This window comes from Triticum aestivum, chromosome 3A (genome assembly GCF_018294505.1).
Source record: "Triticum aestivum cultivar Chinese Spring chromosome 3A, IWGSC CS RefSeq v2.1, whole genome shotgun sequence".
Classification (NCBI taxonomy): Eukaryota; Viridiplantae; Streptophyta; class Magnoliopsida; order Poales; family Poaceae; genus Triticum; species Triticum aestivum.
In genome coordinates this window covers 544453660-544477249 of record NC_057800.1, presented here as the reverse complement: position 1 = coordinate 544477249, position 23590 = coordinate 544453660, and the positions used below count along the sequence as shown (strand labels likewise).

Here is a 23590-nt window from a genome sequence, read left to right as displayed (position 1 = left end):
ACCCCTACCGGTCGGTATCCGCCATCGGGGTTAACAGTGAAACGTAAATCCGAATCGGGCTCGCGATGATCGATAAGATCGGTTAGATCGGAAAATTCGGCGTGATCGGAGTTCAGATGTGATCTGTGATCGGACCGCCGTGTGTGTAGCGCCTTGTATTTCGCACACGATCACTCAAAACCGATAGAATGCGATTCTATGCATAACTTTATTTTGCAGGGTTTGATGTGAATAGTATGGCTCATGTGTATGTGATGCATGTGTGTAAATTATACATGGCCTGCGTGTCATGTTTGTCAGCCGGCAGGAGCCAAAGTGTTGTCATTTTATTGTATAACGACCTGCGTGTCGACTTACGACTCTATGTAAAATTCATTACTAGTTGTAGTAGTTGGATAATAAGGATCAGGTTGGTGGCTTGGCGTCCCGGCATGACAAACAAGATGGAGTTCCTAGATGGTCATCGGAGGTGGAGCCGACCTGGAAGAACATCCATGAAGGAGCCATACTATTTCACAATATACGTTTTACTTGTGATTGTTATGCTTCTTTGTTTCTATGCATGTTAGGATGGTAGAAAGATCCCTCACGAATATCAAGTAAATTTCCATTCCCGATGTTGCACCTTCGCACGTCAAGTACGTCTAGTAGTGGGCTCATAAAATTGGGGTGCTGCTAGGTGTCCTTGAACTGAAGGGTTCGTGTCAGACACGGATATGCACTACATTAGGTTAACTTGACAAGGCTATCAAAACGGTTTTGAGCCTTGTGGCAAAAGAGGTCGGGAGCCGGGGTATGAGATACCTACCCGACCGACAGGAGTCATATAGAGATACGATTAGTAAGGAGTTGCTTACTGGATAAGCATGTTGTCTAGCAGTGATGCTAAAGCTCACAAGTCACATGTGCTAGTCGGATCCTGAATCACTGAGAGTTTGCGGAGGGATGCTGACTTCTGTGGGAGTATTTCTATTTAAGGCTAGAATTACTCTACATAAACACATTGCTTAGTGATTGCATATTTTTTTTGTAGATCAATGGAACCACCTGCTCAGCACAACTTTGCTTTGAAATCAATTCTGGAAAAGGATAAACTGAATGGAACAAACTTTACTACCTGGTATAGAAATTCGAGAATTGTTCTCAAGTATGATAAAAAGGAACATGTTCTAGAGGATCCGCTTCTAGAGGAACCTGCCGATAATGCTAGTACCACATCCAAGAATGCCTACCAGAAACTCGTTGATGAATCAAACGAGATCAGCTGTCTCATGCTGGCTTGTATGGAGCCCAATTTGCAGCAGCATTTCAAAGACGTTGGGGCTTTCGATATGATCGAGAGTCTCAAGAGCATGTTTCAGGTGCAGGCTAGGACCGAAAGGTTCAACGTCTGGCGATCCTTGATGGATTGTGAGCTGAAGAAAGGTGATCCACTGAGCCCGCATGTGATCAAGATGATCGGATATGTGCAAGCTTTGGATCGGTTGGGCTTCGCGCTCTTGGATGAGCTGGCTACTGATGCCGTTCTGGGTTCTCTTCTGCCCAGCTATGGGACGTTCATCTCGAACTATCATATGCATGGCATGGATAAGAAGCTCACTGAATTGCATGGGATGCTCAAAGTGGCAGAGCAGGATATTAAGAAAGGCACGCATCAAGTGTTGATGGTGCAGAAATCGGCTAAGTTCAAGAAGAGTTGGTCCAAGAAAAAGGCTAAGGCAAAGGGCACGGAGACGGTAACCTCCACCGCTGCGCCGAAGTCTGGACTGGACTCAAAGACCATTTGCTATCATTGCAAGGAAACTGGTCACTGGAAGAGAAACTGTAGCAAGTGGCTTGCAGAGCATGGCAAGAAGGTCGGGAATGCTGCTTCAGGCAAAGGTACACTTGTTGCATATGTTATAGACATTTACCTTGCTGACATACCTAGCAGCTCTTGGGTATTTGATACCGGATCGGTTGTTCACATTTGCAACTCGATGCAGGGGCTGGTAAGAACTAGGCGTGTGGCGCAAGGGGAGATTGACATTAGGATCGGCAACAAAGCAAGAGTTGCTGCGTTGGAGGTCGGCACGATGCAGCTCTAGCTTCCTTCTGGATTTCTTTTGGAATTGAATAATTGTTATTACATTCCTGCACTTAGTCGGAACATTATTTCTACCTCATGCTTGATGAGTCAGGGTTATGAATTCAATTTAAATGACAATGGTTGTTCGATTTATTTGAATGGTATGTTCCACGGCTATGCACCCATTGTTGATGGGTTATTTATGTTGAATCTAGAACAGGAACCGGTCTATAATGTGAATGTCAAGAGGCATAAGTCTAATGAGATAAATCCGACATACTTCTGGCATTGCCGGCTTGGACACATTAGTTTGAAACGCATGAAGAAGCTCCATGATGATGGACTCCTAACTTCGACTGACTTTGGGTCATTCGAGACATGTGAATCATGCTTGCTCGGCAAGATGACTAAGTCTCCTTTCGCAAAGAGTTGTGAGAAGGCATCCGAGCTGTTGGAACTGATACACAGTGATGTGTGTGGACCAATGAGCACAACTGCCAAAGGTGGCTATCAATACTTTGTGACTTTTACCGACGAGTTGAGTAGATATGGATATATCTATTTGATGAGGCACAAGTCGGAGACTTTTGAAAAGTTCAAAGAGTTTCAAAACAAGGTTGAGAATCAACTCGGCAAGACTATAAAACTTCTACGATCTGATCGTGAAGGTGAGTACATGAGCCAGGAGTTTGATGATCATCTGAAAAGCAGAGATATAGTACCTTAGCTCACACCTCCGGGTACGCCACAGAGAAATGGTGTATCGGAATGGAGGAATCGTACCTTGTTGGACATGGTTCGATCTATGATGAGCAAGTCGGATTTACCCTTGTCATTCTGGGGATATGCTCTAGAAACTGCAGCTTTCACATTTAACAGGGTACTATCAAAATCTATAGACAAGACACCACATGAGATGTGGACCGGGAAGAGTCCCAGTTTGTCTTTTCTAAAGATTTGGGGTTGTGAAGCATTTGTGAAGAAACTTATGTCAGACAAGCTTACACCCAAGTCAGATAAATGCATATTCGTGGGATATCCGAGGGAAACCTTGGGATATAGCTTCTACAACCGGGAAGAGAACAAAGTGTTTGTTGCTCGGAACGGGTTTTTCCTTGAGAGAGAGTTTCTCAGTCAGGAGGCTAGTGGGAGGACGGTCCGACTCGAAGAAATTCAAGGACCACTCGGAGATGGCTCGGCTGGTGATGAGGTCATACCGGAGTCAGTCAGGGAACCCGTAGTGGAAGCGGCACCGGAACCACGGAGGTCGGAAAGATTGCGCAGAGTGCGTGATGTATTGCTGCTAGAACGTGACGAGCCGGCCACGTATGCGCAAGCGATGGTGTGCCCAAATTCCGAGGCATGGCTGGAGGCCATGAGATCCGAGTTAAAGTCCATGGATGAGAATCAAGTCTGGGACTTGGTTGATCCACCGCCTGGCGTAATAGCCATTGGTTGCAAATGGGTCTTTAAGAAGAAAACCGATGTGGATGGAAATGTTCAGATCCACAAAGCTCGCCTTGTCGCTAAGGGCTATGGACAAGTTCAAGGAATTGACTACGACGAGACTTACTCGCTGGTAGCGGTGCTGAAGTCGGTGAGGATCGTACTAGCTATAGCTGCATATTTCGATTACGAGATATGGCAGATGGATGTCAAGACGGCTTTCCTTCATGGAAATTTAACTGAGGACGTGTATATGATACAGCCCGAGGGTTTTGTCGATCCGACTAGCACTAGTAAGGTATGCAAGCTCAAGAGATCCATTTATGGGTTGAGGCAAGCATCTCGGAGCTGGAACATTCGTTTTGATGAGGTCGTCACTGGTTTCGGCTTCATCAAAAGAGAAGAGGACTCTTGTTTATACAATAAGTTGAGTGGGAGCTCGACAATGTTTTTGATCTTGTATGTGGATGACATATTACTGATCGGAAATGATATTTTGATGCTAAACTCGGTCAAGGAGTCATTGAACGACAAGTTTTCGATGAAGGACCTTGGTGAGGCAATGTACATTTTAGGCATTAAGATCTATACAGATAGATAAAGGAGGCTGCTCTGCTTAAGCCAGAGCATGTACATAGATAAAGTGTTGAAGCGGTTCAACATGAGTGAGGCAAAGAAAGGGTTCTTGCCACTCTCACATGGTATAAGGCTAAGCGAGACTTAGAGTCCTTCGACATCTGATGAGCGAAGCAGGATGAGTAGGATTCCGTATGCCTCGACAATCGGATCCATCATGTATGCCATGATATGTACGCGGCCCGATGTTGCTTTTGCAATAAGCCTAACAAGTAGATACTAGGCCAACCCAGGTGAGAGTCACTGGGCAGCGGTAAAGACTATTTTGAAGTACCTGAAAAGGACTAAAGAGATGTTCCTAGTTTATGGAGGTGAGGAAGAGCTCGTCGTAAGGGGTTATGCCGATGCTAGTTTCCAAACTGGCAGAGATGATTGTCGATCACAGTCCGGATTCGTGTACGTCATGAACGGAGGAGCAGTGAGCTGGATGAGTTCCAAGCAAGATACGGTGGCCGATTCTACTACAGAAGCCGAATACATTGCGACTTGTGAAGCTGCAAAGGAAGGTGTTTGGATCCGGAACTTTCTAGATGATCTTGGTATTTTCCAAGCCTCGGTAAAACCTTGGACCTTTATTGTGATAATTCTGGTGCCATCGCACAAGCCAAGGAGCCGAGGAATCACCACAAAGTCAGACACATAGATCGGAAATATCACCTGATACGAAAGATCGTAAAGAGTGGTGATGTAGAGTTATGCAAAATTCACACGGATGCAAATGTTGCGGATCCGTTGACTAAGCCGCTTCCACAACCCAAGCATGAGGGGCACGTTAGAGCTATGGGCATTCGATGTCTATTTGATTGACTCTAGTGCAAGTGGGAGACTGTTGGAGATATGCCCTAGAGGCAATCATGTATGATGATATTTCCTATGTGTTTATAAGTAAAGATAGTCCTTGGACATTATCAATAATGTGTATCAGCAAGTACGTGACTTGTTCGTGGGACTATGCATTGTATGATGACTGTCCTAAAAGGTCCCTAGTCGAAAGGGCTGTGTGGACGCGCATCCAACTAGACTAGCATATGACATGGTCGATGGCTTGGTCTCACTAGCCATGGAGTATTGGATGCTAACCACATAATATGGACTCGGAAGGATCTGGTCAGATTCGACGTAGTCGGATCCGAGTCGAGATAAGGTCCGAGTCAGATAGACCCAACTATGAGACGCAACGATATGTCATCTGTGAGTCTTGAGTACAACATATATTCTATGTCCTAAGAGCATCTCCAACAGGCGCCGAACGCAGCGCGCGCAAAAAAACAGCTTTAACGCGCGCCCATCGCCTGGTTTGGCGCGGCGCGCAGCGCCCGCTCCAGCAGCCGTGCTAAAATGCAGCGCGCGTCGCTGCAGCAGTGCGCGCGACTCGCACAAACAATATATGCACTGGAAAACAGAAGCAAAAAGATCAAAACAAACAAAAATAAATAGTTCAATTTTGTTTATTACAACTCAAAGAAACAGTTTATCATTCAATACAACAAATAGTGCAATTAACACAACAAATAGTTCAACAATACAATAACAAACGCACAAATCATGATGCTCTTTGTCGTTCATTCCATGCCCACCACTCCTCAATGAGATCCTTCTGAAGATCATTATGCGCTGCGGGACGTCGAATGGCATGATAGGAGGCAACAAAACGGGCCACCCTTTCAGCCCTCCGTCGCACTCGCACGGGATATCCCAAGAGCTCATACTGAGAGTAGTCTACATCTTGGCCACGCTCATTTTCAATGATCATGTTGTGCATGATCACACAAGCGTGCATTATGTATCAAAGCGGCAGCGAGCGCGCGGGCGCTGTTGGTCGGAGGACCAGCACGCGCGCGGGGCGACGGGACTAGAGGGGGGGCGGAGAAAGCGCGCGCGGGGTGGGGATAGGCCGGGGAAGCGCCGGAACGGTCGCCGGGTGGCGCGGTCGGCGGCGGCGGCGTGGCTGGATGGGGGTGGAGGTGCGAGCGAGTGCGCGAGAGTCCAGCGCGCGAGAGCGGGCGCAGCAAATAAGCGGCGCGCGATTGCGTTTCGGCCCGCACGCTGGACTACGTATGCCGCGCACGTTGTTTTCGCGCGCCCGCTGGAGTAACTATTCCGGTTGCGCGCGCGCTAAAATGGGGGATTTTGCGGTGCGGTGCTAGTTTGGCGCGCCTGTTGGAGATGCTCTAATACCTAAGCTGACGCATGTACTCGGGATGGTGACAGACTTGCTTTGGGCCGACCAAACGCTACTCCGTAACTGAGTAGTTATAAAGGTAGGTTTCGGATTTTTCCAGAACCATGCTGCGAGACGTGGTTGAGCAAGATGGGATTTGCCCCAACGATCAGGAGAGATATACTCTGGACCCCTCGTGTGATCCGATCAGGATAAGCATGGCCATGCGACAAGGATTATGAGATAATCCGGTTTGTGGTCGGCATCATTGGAACGAGAAAGAGGTCGGGCTAGCACAAGGATGACAGACTCGCCTTGAGCCCGACAACATATATCATGTGGCAAAAAGGAATGAAAGTATGATGTACAGGTTCGCCTAACCAGCTTCATAGTCTGTTTGGTGTTCGGCATGCCTTGCTAGAAGCCGCTACCAACTGTACAGTTCGGAGGTGATCCGAACTGCGACCAAGCCGGCTTGAACCTAAGGGGTCGCGCGCTTAAGGGAAGGAACCTACAAGGTCAGATCCGAGGACACTGGTCGGATGTGATCCGAGCTGTATTCGGATTGTGGCCGAGTAGACTTATGGGCTTTAGGGTCCGTGCAAGGTCCAAGTGTTGAGCCCACGACAGACACCTATATAAAGTGGAGGTGCCGCACACTCACGCGGTTGATCACTTCGGCGTTGTCACTAGGGTTTGCATGTGTTGCGAATAGACACCTCCACTCGTCGCCGGTTGTGTGATTGGACCTGGAAGTCCGCTACACGACGTACCTCCTGCACGCGCAGATACCGTTAGAGGCGGTGCACTTGCGCCGCTCCGGCGAACCTGTATGTGGGAACCGACTACCGACTGTACGAGGGAGATCGGACAAGGAGGAGACGATCCACGCGGACGCGTTGCCCCAACTCTTCTTCCGCTGCACGGCACTGCGCGTCTAGTGGTAACGAACTATGATCCATCTCCCGTAGCATGTTCTTGGTTGTTCTACGTGTAGGAAAATTTTAATTTGCAGTCGAAGCACCCTACCGTAGAACCCAACAAAATGGTCAGTGGCTATCTTGTGGTTCATCACGGCAGCGCGTGCGGGCTACACAATGTGCACACCAACATTGAGTGAACGAATCAATCAACAAGTTGAGTAAGAGGAAACAAAACTTACGATCTCATCCTCTGCTGCGTGCAATGGCCACCTTGCCTCCAGTTGACGAACCACGTTATAGAACTTGGTGGCGCTAGTCTGGATAGCGTATCAGTGACATGATAACAACCTCACATCTCGTTGCTAAATGGTGTATATGCCATAGAGCCTAATGTGCTTTCGTGCATAAAACGATTCATGCATTTGCTGCCAGAAGGTCCTCCCTCTGCTCCTGTCTACAAAATCTGTGGATACGGCCAACCACGCATCGCACAACAACTCATCCTCCATGGTCGAGTAGCTCGCCATCCATCGTACTCTAAGAAATGTCATAGCATTCGAAAATAAGCTCAATGGCATTTGACCCAACACCTGCCGAGCGTGGCGTCTGCCATGGAGGTCGTCTAAAGGGCGCAGAGTGTACCTGGGATGCAAAAGGCTCCAGGGTGGACAATGTCGCCGTATTAGCGAGCCGGGGTGTTGGTGCTAGTTGCAGATGTCCGACAATGCCCCTATGCCGGCCGGAGACGTGCAATAGCGGCAACGGAGGTGAAAGGTGCAGATGCAAAGTAAGGAGGAGAAGGGATTGAGTGGAATGAAATGGGACTGTGAGGGGGATTGGGTGGGCCAGGGGTGTCGGAGTCTTACATGTCTGATGTTCGGACTCCCGCAACCCCCCTCCCCACGTTGTCTCCAAGTTGCGGGAGAAAACACGTCCTAACCGCTCGGCGGACCGATACAGACTCGCGTTGGATGGCTTTCACGGTCCGAACAACGCGATCCGGACGGATGCGAGCGGTTTGAGGATCAGCGTTGGAGATGCCCTCGATGAACAAAATACAATTGAGACCTTACCATTCATCAAACGATATTTTCTAATAAAGTTTCAATTTGTCATTTTTTTAAACATCACGCGAAACTAAAGCGGTCGACTATGTATGTTATAAAAAATTTGATTGTTTATTTATTTTTCTAGTACTTTTTTGAATTTACTATTTATAAAGGGTGGGCGTGAAACCATGTTCATCAAATCCGTGTCTGTGTCCATGTCCAATGAAGGAACCACCTAGTAAGTGTTGACTAGAAAAGTTGAAAATGAATCTAAGGAATGCTACTCTTCTTCTTCCTCCTCCTCACGTTGCCGCCTAGACCGGAACCTATCTAGGTCCAGCCCTCCTCTGCATTTATGTCATGGCGAGTCGCGTCGTCACCATCTCCGGTGAGATTCGATGATGCGGTCGGTTATGGTGTCCGATCTTGAGCTCAATCGTCGCCTAATTCAACCGGCGACCCAAACAAAAAATCTCACCCCCACCCTCCCTCCCCATCACCCCTGAAGCAACCCGGGTTGCGCTACTCTCTTTCATCGTTGTCTCTTCTATAGATAAACTGAGAAAATAGTTGCTTGAGGAATCACAATTGTGTGAAGTGAATGAAATTAGTTTTTTGAAGTTCGGGATGGAAGGGCATCTCCAAAGAAACCACCGCATTTTTTCATTTTCTGGGGACACCTTATACCATGGTATCCAAGTGAATCCCGTCTTGTCCATCAGTTTTGTTTTAATTATCATTTTTCAGTATATTTGATCCATTCCCGCCAAATAAAACAACTTGAAAAATAAATATTTTATCACAAACATTTCCACAAATAATTTTTAAAAAGCAAGCAACATAGCGTTCCAAGTTCACACAAATTGAATCAAACATAGTCTAGTAATCAAGCACAATTTGATTGCATGATCAAATTCTGGAGTTACGCTCATTGATGTTGGTACGCACAGTATTGATCCATTTCTATTGGTTCGCCTTCATGATGGTGCTAGTGTCGGTAAACATGACCTTTGAAATCCTCGAGAAACCTTGTGAGCCTAGTTTGCTTGGTCTTTGTTGCCTTTCACCTCAACGACAACCCCCCTTCTCTCTCTCCCTCTTTCTCTCCACTTGGGTTGTATCTCCATGTAGCCGTTAAACCTTTCACCCTTCTTTTCCTCCCTCTCTTATTGCACTTGAGACCATGCATGGGAAAATATTTGTCATTCTATTATTCTACCTATATTCAATAAACATTTTGCCAATATACACAATCAAATATAATAAGTTGCATGTATTTAAATTTTTGGTTCATGTGTTATTAATCTAAAATTTTGTATTCCATACATCTTATTGAAATTCCCTACAAAAAAATCTTATTGAAATATTTTGGTTCACCATGTTGAGAAGGGGATATCTAGTTGCTCAAGCGAACCCTTCCATCGGTGTGTGTATTTACCAGCTCCCGCCCGAAAGGAAATATTCAATTCCTCAATTCAGTTCCAAGCTTCCAGCCCTCCGGGATGGACTCCCACCACCCCTCGCCGGAATACAGCTCGCTCCTCCTCGCCGGCCCTCGTGCTGGCGCTCTGAAACAAGCTCACGCGCGCATCATCGTCACAGGCCACAGTCGCTCCCTCCCCTTCATCACCAAGCTGGCCACGCTCGCCGTCGCAGCTGGCGCCGCCCCGTACGCGCACCTCCTCGCGACCTCCCACCCCGCACCCGACTCCTTCCTCTTCTCCTCCCTCACGCGTGCGGCCGCGCACCACGGCCTCCCGGTCGCCGCTATTGCCTTCTACCGCAGCCTCCTCTCCGCCGCCCTTCCTTTCTCCAGTTTCACCTTCACCGCCGTCGCCAAGGCCTGCGCCGACCTGTCCGCCATCCGAACCGGCACGGCCATCCACGCGCACTCCATCGTCCTCGGGTTTGGCTCGGACCGTTTCGTGCTGACGTCGCTTCTTGTGCTGTATTCCAAGTGCGGCCAACTGGGTGTTGCACGCAAGCTGTTCGATGCAATTCGTGATAGAGGTGTTGTCGCTTGGAACGCGATGATTTCTGGGTACGAACAGAATGGGCTTGCCGAGCGGGGGATCGAGGTGTATAGGGAGATGCAGGCGGCGAAGGCGGTGCCTGACTCCATGACGTTTGTAGCCACGCTCTCTGCTTGCGCACAGGCTGGTGCACTGGACTTGGGGCGTGAAGTGGAGAAACGTATTGTTTCTGAAAGAATGGACATCAGTGTGTTTCTTGGCTCTGCTCTTGTGAACATGTATGCCAGGTGTGGTGTTGTGGACAAAGCTCGCAGATGGTTCGATGCGCTCCAGGAGCGGAATGTGGTTACATGGACTTCCATGATCGCTGGATATGGAATGCACGGCCATGGTCATGAGGCGATCAAGCTGTTCCATTTGATGAGACGCGAGGGGCCGCCACCCAATCATGTCACGTTTGTTGCTGTTCTATCTGCATGTGCACACGCTGGGTTAGTCATGGAGGGTCGTGATGCTTTTGACTGCATGAAGAGGATCTATGGACTGGTCCCTCGTGTCGAGCACTATTGTTCTATGGTTGATATGTTTGGAAGGGCTGGACTTCTTGATGAAGCAATGCAATTTATAAGTGATTATATGCCTGGAGAGCCAGGGCCTGAAGTTTGGACAGCAGTACTTGGGGCATGCAAGATGCACAAGAATTTTATTCTTGGGGTGGAGGTGGCTGAGCGATTGATTGCTCTCGAACCTGAGAATCCATCCTACCATGTTTTGCTTTCTAATATTTATGCTCTGTCTGGTAAAATGCACCATGTTGAGAAGGTGAGGAATACCATGATTAAGAGAAGATTGAAGAAGCAGATAGGATTCAGCTTGATTGAGCTAGGAGGTACTTCCCATTTATTTCGCATGGGTGAAAAGTCTCATCCACAGACTACAGAGATTTACCAGTACTTGGAAGAACTGATTCATAGGATTAGTGCTGCTGGCTACATGCCTGAAACTGAGTCAGTTCTGCATGAGTTAGAAGAGGAGGAGAGAGAGGGTGCACTTAGATATCACAGTGAAAAATTGGCAGTAGCATATGGGCTCATGATGAGCGTTGGGAGCACCACTCCTATCAGAGTAATAAAAAACCTGAGGATATGCGGGGATTGCCATCTCGCCATCAAGTTTATGTCAGCTGTGGAGAATCGGGAGATTGTTGTCAGGGATAAGCACCGTTTTCACCATTTTAAAGATGGCAAGTGTTCTTGTCTGGAATATTGGTAACAAACTCTCATCTGTCGTTAGGTACAGTTGCCTGGTAATAGTCACCAACAAAATAGTATTATGGAAATGAACAACTACATTCACATACACCGCCTGTCCTGGAATTCTGCCATCAATTATCACCAGTACTAGAAGATAACCTCTTCAGGGTATTCTACTTCAAGCTGTGGGGTGATTTTTTGTGATACATAGTCCTGATATTGCATCAAAATACGATTGCTTACCTCCATCCATTTCATTGTCAGATGGGTCCAATGCTTCTCATTTTTCTGAACATCCACAATACCAGCGACCTACATATTTCTGAACTCCCAACATAATTTAAAGGGTCAGGATGCTGAAAGACAACAAAACAGCTCTGGTATTCTTTGCTAGCTCATCCGAAAGATTGAAGAGCGAGGTACAGTGCATGCATCCAAGTACCATTCTTATGTGGTTGGACTTTTGCTTTCGATAATTCTGTCTCGGTCCTCAATAATGCCTGCAAGGAGGGCACATCAAGTCCAACACCAGTTTTCTGAAGCAAATTCGTCTGTCTAATCCATGCAGCAGGTTGATTCTTTGATGTCCATCTGCCATGTGAATACATTTCTTATTTTCTTGTGCTCGGAGTTGATTATGTGCCTGACTCATTGTGCGCGGAGAATTATCATGCAGAAGCTGTATATAATCGACTACATTTGAAGCCTTGTTCTGAAGATTGCCCACATTGGTGAGTGGTGACTGACACCCATTAAGGTCGTGTGTAAGTTTGTAAATTGCAACTACTAAACGGCCAAGACTAGAGGATTATTGAGTTCCATGTACCAAACTTTATGTTCCATTGAGGAATAATGAGCAAAATACACTTCACTTCAAATGGAGACCGCCCTTGTGACTTGTGAGCACGGACTTACTTTGTCATTGTCCTTTCGGAGGTACATTATCCTTGATTCCTTGTCACTTGCATGCTACCAGCTTTCATCAGAGCAAATCAGGGCATGCCCAGCAGGTAGCCCTAGGGGCAAATTTGACAATTTTGACCTTTGGACGAAATCAATTCACAGAATGAACTGCCCGTGAAACTATTTCACTCCCCTGACCCTTTTGTGTAGCGCTCGCTACGCAGGCGCCACATCCTACGGTGTAACCCCCAGCTCGGGGGCGTTGCACGCCAGTCCACCGTGGCAGCCCCTGGGCCCGCACCCAGCAGTGCAGCGCCTCCGAGCTAGGTGCCACACATGTAATGTGCAGCGCCTAGCCGTCGGGCGCTGCACTGTGACTTAGATAGGGGCTGGGCCCCCCTCCCCCACTCCCCCACCCCACACACCCCAACCCGAGCTTTGCCCCCTCTCCCACTCTCTCCCCCTCTCAAATCCTCTCCCAAATCTTGCAAATTTGAAGAATTTGTCCGTGGATTTCGAAGTCAAACCCTCCCTCAAGGTAATCTTCTCCGATCCCCTTGTTTTGATCCAAGTAATGTTATCTAATTGCTCATATGTTGCTAGGTTGGGGAAACCCTAGTTTTGTTTGGATCTAGAGGTTTGCATGGAGATGTGAGATCTTTGTTTGCCAATTTCCTATGATTAGGCTTTGTTAGTATGTTAGGGTTATTCTTATGGGTTTTCTTATGTTGGTGCTAGGGTTATGGTTAGGGTTAGGGTTATTGTTATTGTTAGGGTTAGGGTTAGGGTTATGGTTAGGGTTAGGGTTGTTGTTTGATATATATTTTAGGGTTTGTATTCTGTGTTAATCCTTAAATTAGTACTCATGGAAGCAATGTTACGTTGTGTTGTTTGAATGCTTATAGGGATGGGAAGAACATGTGTGTTTGTTCATCATGGGGACAAAGACGCCTTCTTGAAAGGCAATATTGAACCGGACCCGGATGAGCTTAACATGGTGTTTGATAGTAGTCCTAGCTATGCGGAGCTCTTGCAACAAGTGAGGAAAGATTTGAATTGGATGGGCCCTAGTGATATCGTTGAGTTGGAGGGAAGGCATAATGTGGGTTTTGGAATGCACATCCATTGGAAGACAATGCGTGTCAACTCGGAGCAACGTTGGGTTACATACAAGGAAACAGTGGCCGAATCACTTGACAAGGCTCTTGAGTTATTTGCAACGAAGAAGGTTGATTCAAGTTTGCATTTGGACTTGAACCGGAAACCCTCCCCTTTGGTTGCTAGTAGCCCCCCACCCTTGAAGCGAGATGAAATTGAACCTCTTTTGACCCAAGAAGTGAGGCCAACATTGAGCCCGTTTACAAACAACCAAGATGAAGCTTTGCAAGAGGACAATGATGAGTATGCAGACGATGACAATGAAGTTGATCTCCATGACAACAATGTGGGTGATCTCGACAAATATCATTTGCAAGAGATAATGTACCATTCCATCCCTTTTTCCCGTGCATATGCATCGGATTCGGATGAAGAAGGTCCCGGTGAACAAGTTGATGAGGAGGGGTTCACGGTGAAGGAGGACGAAGCTTTCGAGAAGGTATTCGGTCGGGATCACAAGACACCATTGTTCAAGGATGTTAGTCTCACGGATGAAGCCGTTGTGGATGGTGGCAAATCTATATCTCTTGGGGTTAGGCCAAGCTCTCACCGTGATTTGGGAGACGACAAGAACCGGATTGCTAAAGGGTCTAAGTTCGAAACCTTCTTGGAATTGAAGATGTGGCTCGACAACTACTCGGTTACGCATTATCGTCCACACAAGGTGGTGCACTCGGACGTCAATGTGCGCTACACGGTTGCATGTGCATGTGAAGATGAAATATATCTGTGGATTGTGCGTGCAAGACCATGGAAAGGAGGTCCCACTTGGCACGTAGTGAGTTGTGTGCCAACTCACATGTGCCGAGGCAAAAGGGTGGATGGCAAGATTGTGTCCCAAGACCGCAGACAACTCACGTCCGAGTTCATCGCTTACAGGCTCTCGAACTCAATATCCACACTTCCAACAATGAGCGTCCAACATGTCATTGACCTTGTGAAAGCCATCTTTCATTACAAGGTGAAGTACGGCAAGGCATGGAAGGCGAAGCAAGCCGCATTTAAGATGTTGTATGGTACTTGGGAGGAAGCATACAACCGAATCCCTAGGTTGTTGTTAGCCATGGCTGCCACAAACCCGGGCATGGTTCATGTGGTCGAGCCTCATGGGCACCAAACAACGGTTCATGAAGGAAGGAAAGTCCGAGTTTTTGGCCGTGCATTTTGGGCGTTCGAGCAATGCATGAGGGCTTTCGAACACTGTAGGCCGGTCATCGCCATTGATGGCACGCTCTTGACCGGACAATACAAGGGCACCTTGTTGGTTGCGATAGCAAGTGATGCCAATAACCGGGTGTTGCCATTGGAATTTGCTTTGGTTGAGGCGGAGAACAATGACAACTGGGAGTGGTTTTTGCGTCTTTTGAGGACGAAGGTGTTACCCGCTCAAAGGGAAATTTGTGTCATATCGGATCGGCATCCAGGAATTCTTAACGCGGTGGAGATTGACATTCTCGGGCATGCTCCGTTGCACCATCGATGGTGCATGAGGCACTTTTTGTTCGAACTTCTATAGGGCATGTGGCCTTAAGGAGTTGGCCGATGATCTTCAAGATTGTTGTCTCGCTTTCTCCGAGAAGCGGTTCGCCACTTTGTTGAACAAATTGCTCACACACAAAAAACCGGGGGTCAAGACTTTATCAATAGGCACATTCAACACCGAAACAAGTGGACACGTGCTTTTGATGAAGATGGCCGGAGATACGGTCAAATGACAAGCAATATGGCCGAATGCTTCAATAGGGTGCTCAAAGATGCACGTGGATTACCCGTGACGGCAATAGTTCGATACACATTTGATAAGATGAATGTGTACTTTCTAAAGTACTTGATGGAAACTGATGCACAGATAGCGGGTGAGAGCCCGCGCAAGTACAAGTACAAGTTTCCACCCAAGGTTGATGAATGGTTAGAATTTCAATCACGGAAGGCGGACTCAGAAGAAGCTATATTATATGACAACGAAGAGTGGAAGTACGAAGTGAAAGAGCCAGGAGGAACCACAAATGATGGCCGGCAACATGGAGGTCGGGCTTTCAAGGTGTCGTTAACACAATGTGATTGCTCTTGCGGGAGGCCATTGTTGCTCACATTGTTGCTCACACTAACTATAATGTTTCATATGTTCTTGTTTTTCATATGTTCTTCTTTTTCATATGTTCTTGTTTTACATGTGCTTCCATTTGTTCTTATTGTCTTTACTAACCATTATGTTTCACTCATTGTAGGTATGGCGGCTTCCCAACCCAACAAACCAACAGTGAAGGAGGATGGCGAAGATGAGATGGCGGGATGGTGGGAGAAGGCTGCGAAGAAGCTTAGAGAGGAGGATGCAGCCAAGCTAAAGAAGAAGAAGGAAGAGGAGCTTGAGGAGAAGAGGAAGGCAAAAGAGAGAGCGTCAAATGCGATGCGCGCTAGGGAGCAAGCGTTGGTGAGGAAATGTGAGGAGGCACAGAAGAAGCGTCAAAAGGATTTTGAAGAAGGAACCATGAAGCTTTGAGCAATTGCAGCTGAAAAAAAGAGAGGGAGAATCAGATATTCATGGAGAGGATGGTTAAGGAGGCCCACCTCGTAAGGAAAAGGGAGGAGGAAGAGGAAGAAGAGAGGAAGAAGAAGAAGGGAAAGGGGCCTTACTCTACGCAATAGAGCTATGTCATCTTCAACTTGCTTGTGGACGATGATCGTGTTATCCTCTAAACTATGCTCTTTGATTTGGTTGTGAACTACTATGTGTCATGAACTACTATCTCTCCTCCTCGATTTGGTTGTGAACTACTATGTGTCGTGAAGTACTTTGTGCATATGTTGTCTTCACAGTTCTTTGCTTGCTATGTATCAATCCTACTTCACATCATCGGAATATGTGTGCATATGCCAAAAAATTCGCTAAGTACAAGTGCAACGCCTAGCTCCAGGGCGTTGCACTGCTCAGTGTGGCGCCTCCAGGCTAGGCGCTGCAGCGGTTGTAACTTGCAAACGTTTTGTTTGCTCTCTGTTTAGCTCATCCCAGGAGTGCAATACCTCAGAGCTAGGCGCCGCGTTGCACTGTTCAGTGTGGCGCCTTCAGATTAGGTGCTGCAGCGGCTGTAACTTGTAAACACTTTGTTTGCTCTCTGTTTAGCTCATCCCAGGCGTGCAACGCCTCAGAGCTAGGCGTCACACTGTACAGTGCAGCGCCTAGCTCTGAGGCGTTGCACTCCTGGGATGAGCTAAACAGAGAGCAAACAAAGTGTTTGCAAGTTACAGCCACTGCAGCGCCTAGCCTGGAGGCTCCGCACTGAGCAATGCAACGCCCTCCAGGCTAGCAATGCAACGCCCTCCAGGCTAGGCGCTGCAGCGGCTGTAACTTGCAAACACTTTGTTTGCTCTCTGTTTAGCTCATCCTAGGCGTGCAACGCCTCAGAGCTAGGCGTCACACTGTACAGTGCAGCGCCTAGCTCTGAGGCGTTGCACTTCTGGGATGAGCTAAACAGAGAGCAAACAAAACATTTGCAAGTTACAGCCGCTGCAGCGCCTAGCCTGGAGGTGCCACACTGAGCAGTGCAATGCCCTAGGCGCTGCAGCGGCTGTAACTTGCAAACTGGGTCATTTTCAGGCACAGTTCAACATTTCCTAGAATAAGCAGTCAAGATCTTTAAGTTTAACATTTCAGTCACAGTTGAACATTATTAAGACAACAAGTTCAACATTGCTAAGACAACCAATGACTTCAAGTTCAACATAGAGCTACCACCACTCCAAGTTCAACATAACTAAGACATACAAGAGGATCAAGTTCAACATAGAGCTACCACCACTCCAAGTTCACCAACATAACAAGTTCCACATTACTACAAGCTACCACCACTTCAAGTTCAACATTACAAATAGAGGATGATGACTAGTTCCTTGAGCGCTTTTTGGCTGCTCCCCCTCTTGCTGGCTAACTTCTTCACCTTCCTAGGAAGAGGAACCCGCTCCTGCTCCGGCTCCGGTTCCTCCATGTCATCCACATCGTCATCCAAATAGTCATCCAAAGCCGCCATCCGCGAGGTGCTGACCGTCCTTTTGCCTCTTTGGGTGAAGTCTTCAGGTGTGTACTTGTTGATTCCCGTCCTAGGCTTTAACCTGTATGCAGACCTAACCTGGTATGTCCCCAAGGTCTTATCATCAGCAACCTATGTATCAACAAAAGATATGGAAAGACCGTGTGTGAGGATATAGTTAGCAATGCATCAACAATTGGATATATATGCTCATGCCATACCTCTTGGGTGACCACACCCACATCCTCATCCTCCAAATGATCACCATGGCCCTGCCCCGAAGCGGGATCTGATGGTGTCGCCGACCTAGACTGTTCTGGTGATACATACTCGGGGTCACGACAACCGAAAAGGTTTGATAGCCGCCTTAACTTTTGGCCCTGGCGCTGCAACATGTACAAGTGAATGAGACATCGAACTTAGCAACACATGTTAAGTGCTAGTTTGAAGGAGATGTGAACCTTGATGAATGCTTGAAGTGCACCTTCCCATCGCTTTTGCCAACCGGGGTTGTTTCAAGAATAGTCTCGGTCTCATCAGCTACTTTCTTGATCTGGGCATACTATGAACAGAAACGGTGTTAACGTGTTAGGCAAGCGAAGATGTGAATAGTGTGAATGAAAAGCAAAGAGGGCAAATACCACAAAGTTCATCATTGGAGCTGAAGGGATCACTGAGTTGCCTTTCTTGACTAATGCGTTGTACTGGTGCTGGGCTACCTCATCAAAAACGGTGGGTTCTTCCAAAATCTCCTCAGCATACGCCGATTTGCATACCTCCACACAGGTACTTGCAAGAAACCATGTGAGATAGTTGTTGAACGCGATCGGGCAGTGCTCACGAAGCTGGGCTCGTTTTCCAGCCCTAGCTTGCTCCACACTAAGCACGAACTATACGACATACTTCCTGTGATGCTTGTCCCAATCCTTGATCTTCCGCTGCCTTTTCCTATCCAACCTGCAAGTTAGAAACAGAATATTAGCACCATCAAAACCGCCGAGAAGCTTCTAAGTGCTCAAGGTTTATTATATCTTACGCGTGTAGCAACTTGTCCGTGTCCTCCCACTCCGGCGGGTGTGCCTGGAACAAACCAAACTGACGGCGCACTCGATGTGGGAGGTGAAGCTCAACCGCCCAGTTGCATATGAGTGGGCACCGCATATGCCAGAGATCCCTATCCTAGTGCACATCGGATTCAGCCTGAACTCTATAGGGTTACCAAAACTGTCTCCTGTTCCATACGGCTCCCATACCACCTGCAAAATGGGGTAGAATGCAAAATTGATATCGACTTACAATAGAAGCATCATAATCACTTATGCAATGTCGATCCACCTGCTCAGGCGTGATCGCGTCAAGCTCGCTCTGGTACAACTTGTACATGACTGAGGGATCATCCGTCGTCTCATTTAACACATCCCACTTGTAAGCCCAAGTGGGGAGCCGTAGTGGGTCACCTTTGTCGTCCCAATCCTCGTACTTCACGGTCTTCGGGCGTCCAACCGGCAAACGCTCCCAGCTCCATATGGAAAGTGCGAGCAAACAACCACCAATACCTCCAGATGACCTACAACAGGCTTCGTCTAACTGCACATAAAAGAGAACATGGTTGAATTAAGAGCAAGATCGCATTCATAATGTAGCAATGAAGTGAAAAAGAAACAACTTCATACCTGTCTATACAAGTAAGCCAGTGTCGCCGAACCCCAACTCTAATTGCTATCAAAGACGGTCAATGCCTTCAGCCACATCCATGGAGCATTCTTGCCTGCGCCATCAACAAACATAGTCTTGGATATCACGTATCACATGTAGACACGAGCATATGTCTTGACCGTGTCCTCATTAGCTTCCTGAGGGAAAGTACCAAAGTGCTCAGTAATCCACATGAAAGGAGCACCGGCTGCGACTCTTTCCTTCTTCTTGTCTTCTGCTGCTGGTTCCCGAGGCTCCGGAGGAACCATACCGATAAGGGCATTCATATGCGCACGCCACCCATCAGAATTGGTGCTCATCTATAGATGATTCCCATCGATAGGAAGACCGGTGATCATAGCAATATCTTGGAGCGTCACGGTCATCTTCCTGGTCTAAAGATGGAAACTGTGTGTCTCCGGCCTCCAATGATCAATAAGCGCGGTGAGTGCTGGAGCATTGTTGGGTGGTGTCGACCGTCTGACCATCTGAATGAAAGGGAGAAGTCATGTCTCCCTTACATACGGTGTGTATCGCTCATCATAGCGCATCCACCCAAGGGTAACCCCGTGAGAACGAAGCTTCAGAGGTGCAAGCTCCTACAAACAAACAAATCATAACATTACATATGGGGCATTTGTGTTTGAAATAAACACGAAATTCATAAAACCGGCCACTTTCATTATTACCCGCTGCTCCACCGCCATAGCGTACGACCGGTGTTGTTTGTCCCAGTGATCATGGAGAAGCCAAACCATCCTAACAATTTTGAAAGAAAGCTTTCTTGTCAACACGATTATCTTTTGAATACAAATAAACTAAACTACACCTAGTACATACAAAATTCAAAGCATATGTATCCAAAGCATTCTTGTCAATACAAATATAATTTCAACACAAATAAACTAAACTAGGCCTACTTCATGCAAGATTTAACACAAATCTCTTTTCCATATAAAATAACATGTCAACCTATGTATCCAAACCAGGGTTGCTAAATTAGGTATCTAATACATGCAACATTCTAATACATGCAACATTCTAATCTAACAAGGGTTCCCCAAATCTAATACATGCAAGATTCAAACAAGGGTTCCCCAAATCTTCAAAATATCATACATTCTATGGATAGAAAGAAGGGGATCGGAGGAGAGTACCTTCTAGGATGGATTGGTGAAGGAATCCACAGGCCAAATCGTTAGATCTGAAGAATTTGGGGAGAGGAGAGGGCCGCCGCCGCGGCTATGCTGTTTCTGTAACTGTAACTGGTGGTGCAATGGGGTGGGGTGAGGAGAGGGCCACCGTGGTGGATAAGTCACAGTGCAGCACCCGAGCGCTAGGCGCTGCACATGTGCGGCACCTAGCTCGGAGACGCTGCACTGCTGGGTGCGGGCTCAGGGGCTGCCACGGTGGACTGGCGTGCAACGCCCCCGAGCTGGGCGTTGCACCGTAGGGTGTGGCGCCTGCGTGGCGGGCGCTACACAAAAAGGTCAGGGGGGTGAAATAGTTTCACGGGCAGTTCATTCTGTGAATTGATTTCGTCCAGAGGTCAAAACTGCCAAATTTGCCAGCCCTAGGGGTGCCGCCCCACAGGTTCGGATGGTCCAGCTAGGTTCTGTTGATGCTCCAAACATGTCAGGGGATCTTTCGCAGGAGGCAGACTCTTGGGCAGAAAAAGTGGGGAGAGATGAGAAAATGTGAGAGCAAAGATGATGACATTAGGGCATGAGCAATGGGGTAGCGGTAGCTACCGCCCTCGATGCATCCAGCTAGGTATGAGAAAAATGATTTTTTTCAGTCACATAATGTCATCATCTTTGCTCTCACATTTTCTCATCTCTCCCCACTTTTTCTGCCCAAGAGGCTGCCTCCTGCAGAAGATTCCCTAACATGTTTGGAGCATCAACCGAACCTAGCTGGACCATCTGAACCTGTGGGGCAGCACCCCTAGGGCTACCCCTGGGCATGCCCTTAGGGTCCATAGCATGGAAGGCATGAACTTTTGGTTATGTGACTGAAAAATAGCATTTTCCCCATACCTAGCTGGATGCATCGGGGGCGGCAGCTACCGCTGCCCCCATTTCTCATGCCCTCATGGCATGTACAGTGGTAGCGTATGGATATAGATGCGCCATGACAAAAAGTAGTTTGAGGCACCTACATTTATTTTTCTCCAATGCAAGCTATCACTAGTGGGCCTCATTAAAAAAATAGAAAATAAAGACTCTAATACAAATGCATCTCTGCTTTTCACTCCAACCTTTTCAGCTTTTGACACCGGACCACACTTTTTCTCTCCAAGCACCCGCCTCCTACAGAGGATCTCGCTTCCCTACCGAACCTACTTTACCTGATATCCGATCCTATATGGCATGCGAGGCATCACCTTGGGGCTATGCATTGTACATGCCCTCATGGGCACCAGCACCATCACCAACATGGTCCCCTCGTGTAGTTGCGGTTGGTGCTTATTGGATGGTTCGACTTTCTCGTCATTGTTGCTAGATGACGTAGAAAACCTGATGAGGAGCAATAGAGAATGGAAAATAAAAATAAAATCATAAGTCAAATCCATTTGACTACTTCTACTTCTACTCCAGTATAGTATTTTCTTGTTTCTTAGTTTTAGTTACTGTTTTCTAAAGTCTTCTAGCTATGAGTGGAATATTGTATCTTAAGCAATGTTTTCTAGAGAGTTCTAGCTATAAGTAGAAGTTGCGATGTGAAGGATTCCCAAAGCGTATAAATAGAGATCCGCATCTCTAGTTTGTAAGCAGACTATGTACCCCACTATCTATAACAGAATGTGGTGTTCTTATCTAAGATCTAGGACTAGATCTTGTGCTCTAGGAGTTTTTGATTGAACTATTGCTGACATATCAACATACGTTTGCCTCTAGAGTGATATCTAGCGCATCACCTTGAAGTACCTCCTTCAACTCTAGCGTTGTACACTTTGTAGCGGCAAGATGGAGTTGTTCCTCCATAACCTTGTGTTTTTTATGACACTTTGAGATCCGGTTTGGATTGCACAAAGTCCTCTTACCTTTTCCCCAAGGAGTGACCTTGGGTGTCGAATCCACAGGAGGATGTACTCTATGACAAAGATTCAAACAAGTTATTATTCTTGGCTTCTCGCAAAATGTTCTAGTTTTCATCCAGACCTTTTATCAACCTTTTGGATGTAAATGATTGTAAAAAAACATTTTGGATGTAAACAATGATATGGAAATAGACATGGGTATGAGGACTTACACTCACAACCATGTACTTCTGCCTGTCATCTCATCTTGATAGTAAACATAGTCTTGGAAGACACCGTTACGATGTGCTCAGAACGCGATAAAGTGGGGGGGGCGTCCAAAGTACGTCACGACCTGCATCGGGAGTCAGTTGTCCAATCACCCTCCCTTACCGTCATGCGGGGTTGCCTTGGTTATTAAGAATTATTTCAGACAAACGTATTGGACATTTAATGACTACACCTCATTTATTCCCAAGGAATTGCTCTTCGCTATCATATTAATTATTTATGTCACTGGTTTTCATAATAGCGTTCCACGCATCCTCACCTTTTACTTCCTTGATCGATCTACCAGATCATGTGTACCTGCAGGGCCTTACAACAAGAAGAAGACAAAAGACAACTCCGTTGCGAATCACACATACGAATAACATCAATCAACACGTCATTCCAATGATACCGTACACAAATACATAGGTTTGCAAGACCTTGTCTCAACATGTTGCCTTAAAGAATGACTCACACATTGAAGAAGAAATCATTGAAGATGTCATAAATATGAATGATTGATGAATAGTCTTGCAATATTTGCCGACTGCGTTACTTCGATTACAGTATGGCTAAATCGGGAGAGAATGAGTATGGTGGTGATAGCTATGGAGATGAGATGGGAAATGGCGGCGGCTAGGGTTTGTTGATGGCTTAGAGCATCTCCGGTAGAAGATGTAGATGTAAAAATAACTAACTTAATTTTGCATCCCGAGGCCCAAAAACTTCTCTCCAAGAGATGATGTAGATGTAAAAAAATTAGACCTCTCGGAGATGTAAAACACAACACCTCGCAATGCAAATATACGTCTCCACCTACAGGAGATGTAAAAAATCATGGTCGCGCGCCAACTGCCAACTGCTCTTACATTCCCTTCCCTTCCTCCTCTGTCCACCCGCCGCCGCTCCGATTCTTCACCGTCCCCACTACCACTGCACGTCCGCGTCAGATCCAGCAGCGCGCTAACCCCGCCGCTCTCCACCTCGAATTGCTGCACCTCTGCTGCT

General features: G+C 47.0%; 1 protein-coding gene across 2 annotated transcripts; it reads left to right on the top strand.

The window, feature by feature from the left end:
- The first annotated feature begins 9744 nt into the window (after window positions 1-9744).
- On the top strand, window positions 9745-12767 carry LOC123062127 (pentatricopeptide repeat-containing protein At2g33760). Of its 2 annotated transcripts, XM_044485476.1 has the most exons (3): window positions 9745-11677; window positions 11774-11928; window positions 12078-12767. In XM_044485476.1, the coding sequence occupies exon 1, from the start codon at window positions 9786-9788 to the stop codon at window positions 11526-11528; it is 1743 nt and encodes a 580-aa protein (XP_044341411.1). In that variant the 5' UTR covers window positions 9745-9785; the 3' UTR covers window positions 11529-11677; window positions 11774-11928; window positions 12078-12767. The 2 variants fall into 2 exon arrangements, with proteins under 2 accessions (XP_044341411.1, XP_044341410.1); XM_044485475.1 differs by having other exon boundaries at window positions 9745-12080; window positions 12186-12767.
- Window positions 12768-23590: the final 10823 nt, after the last annotated feature.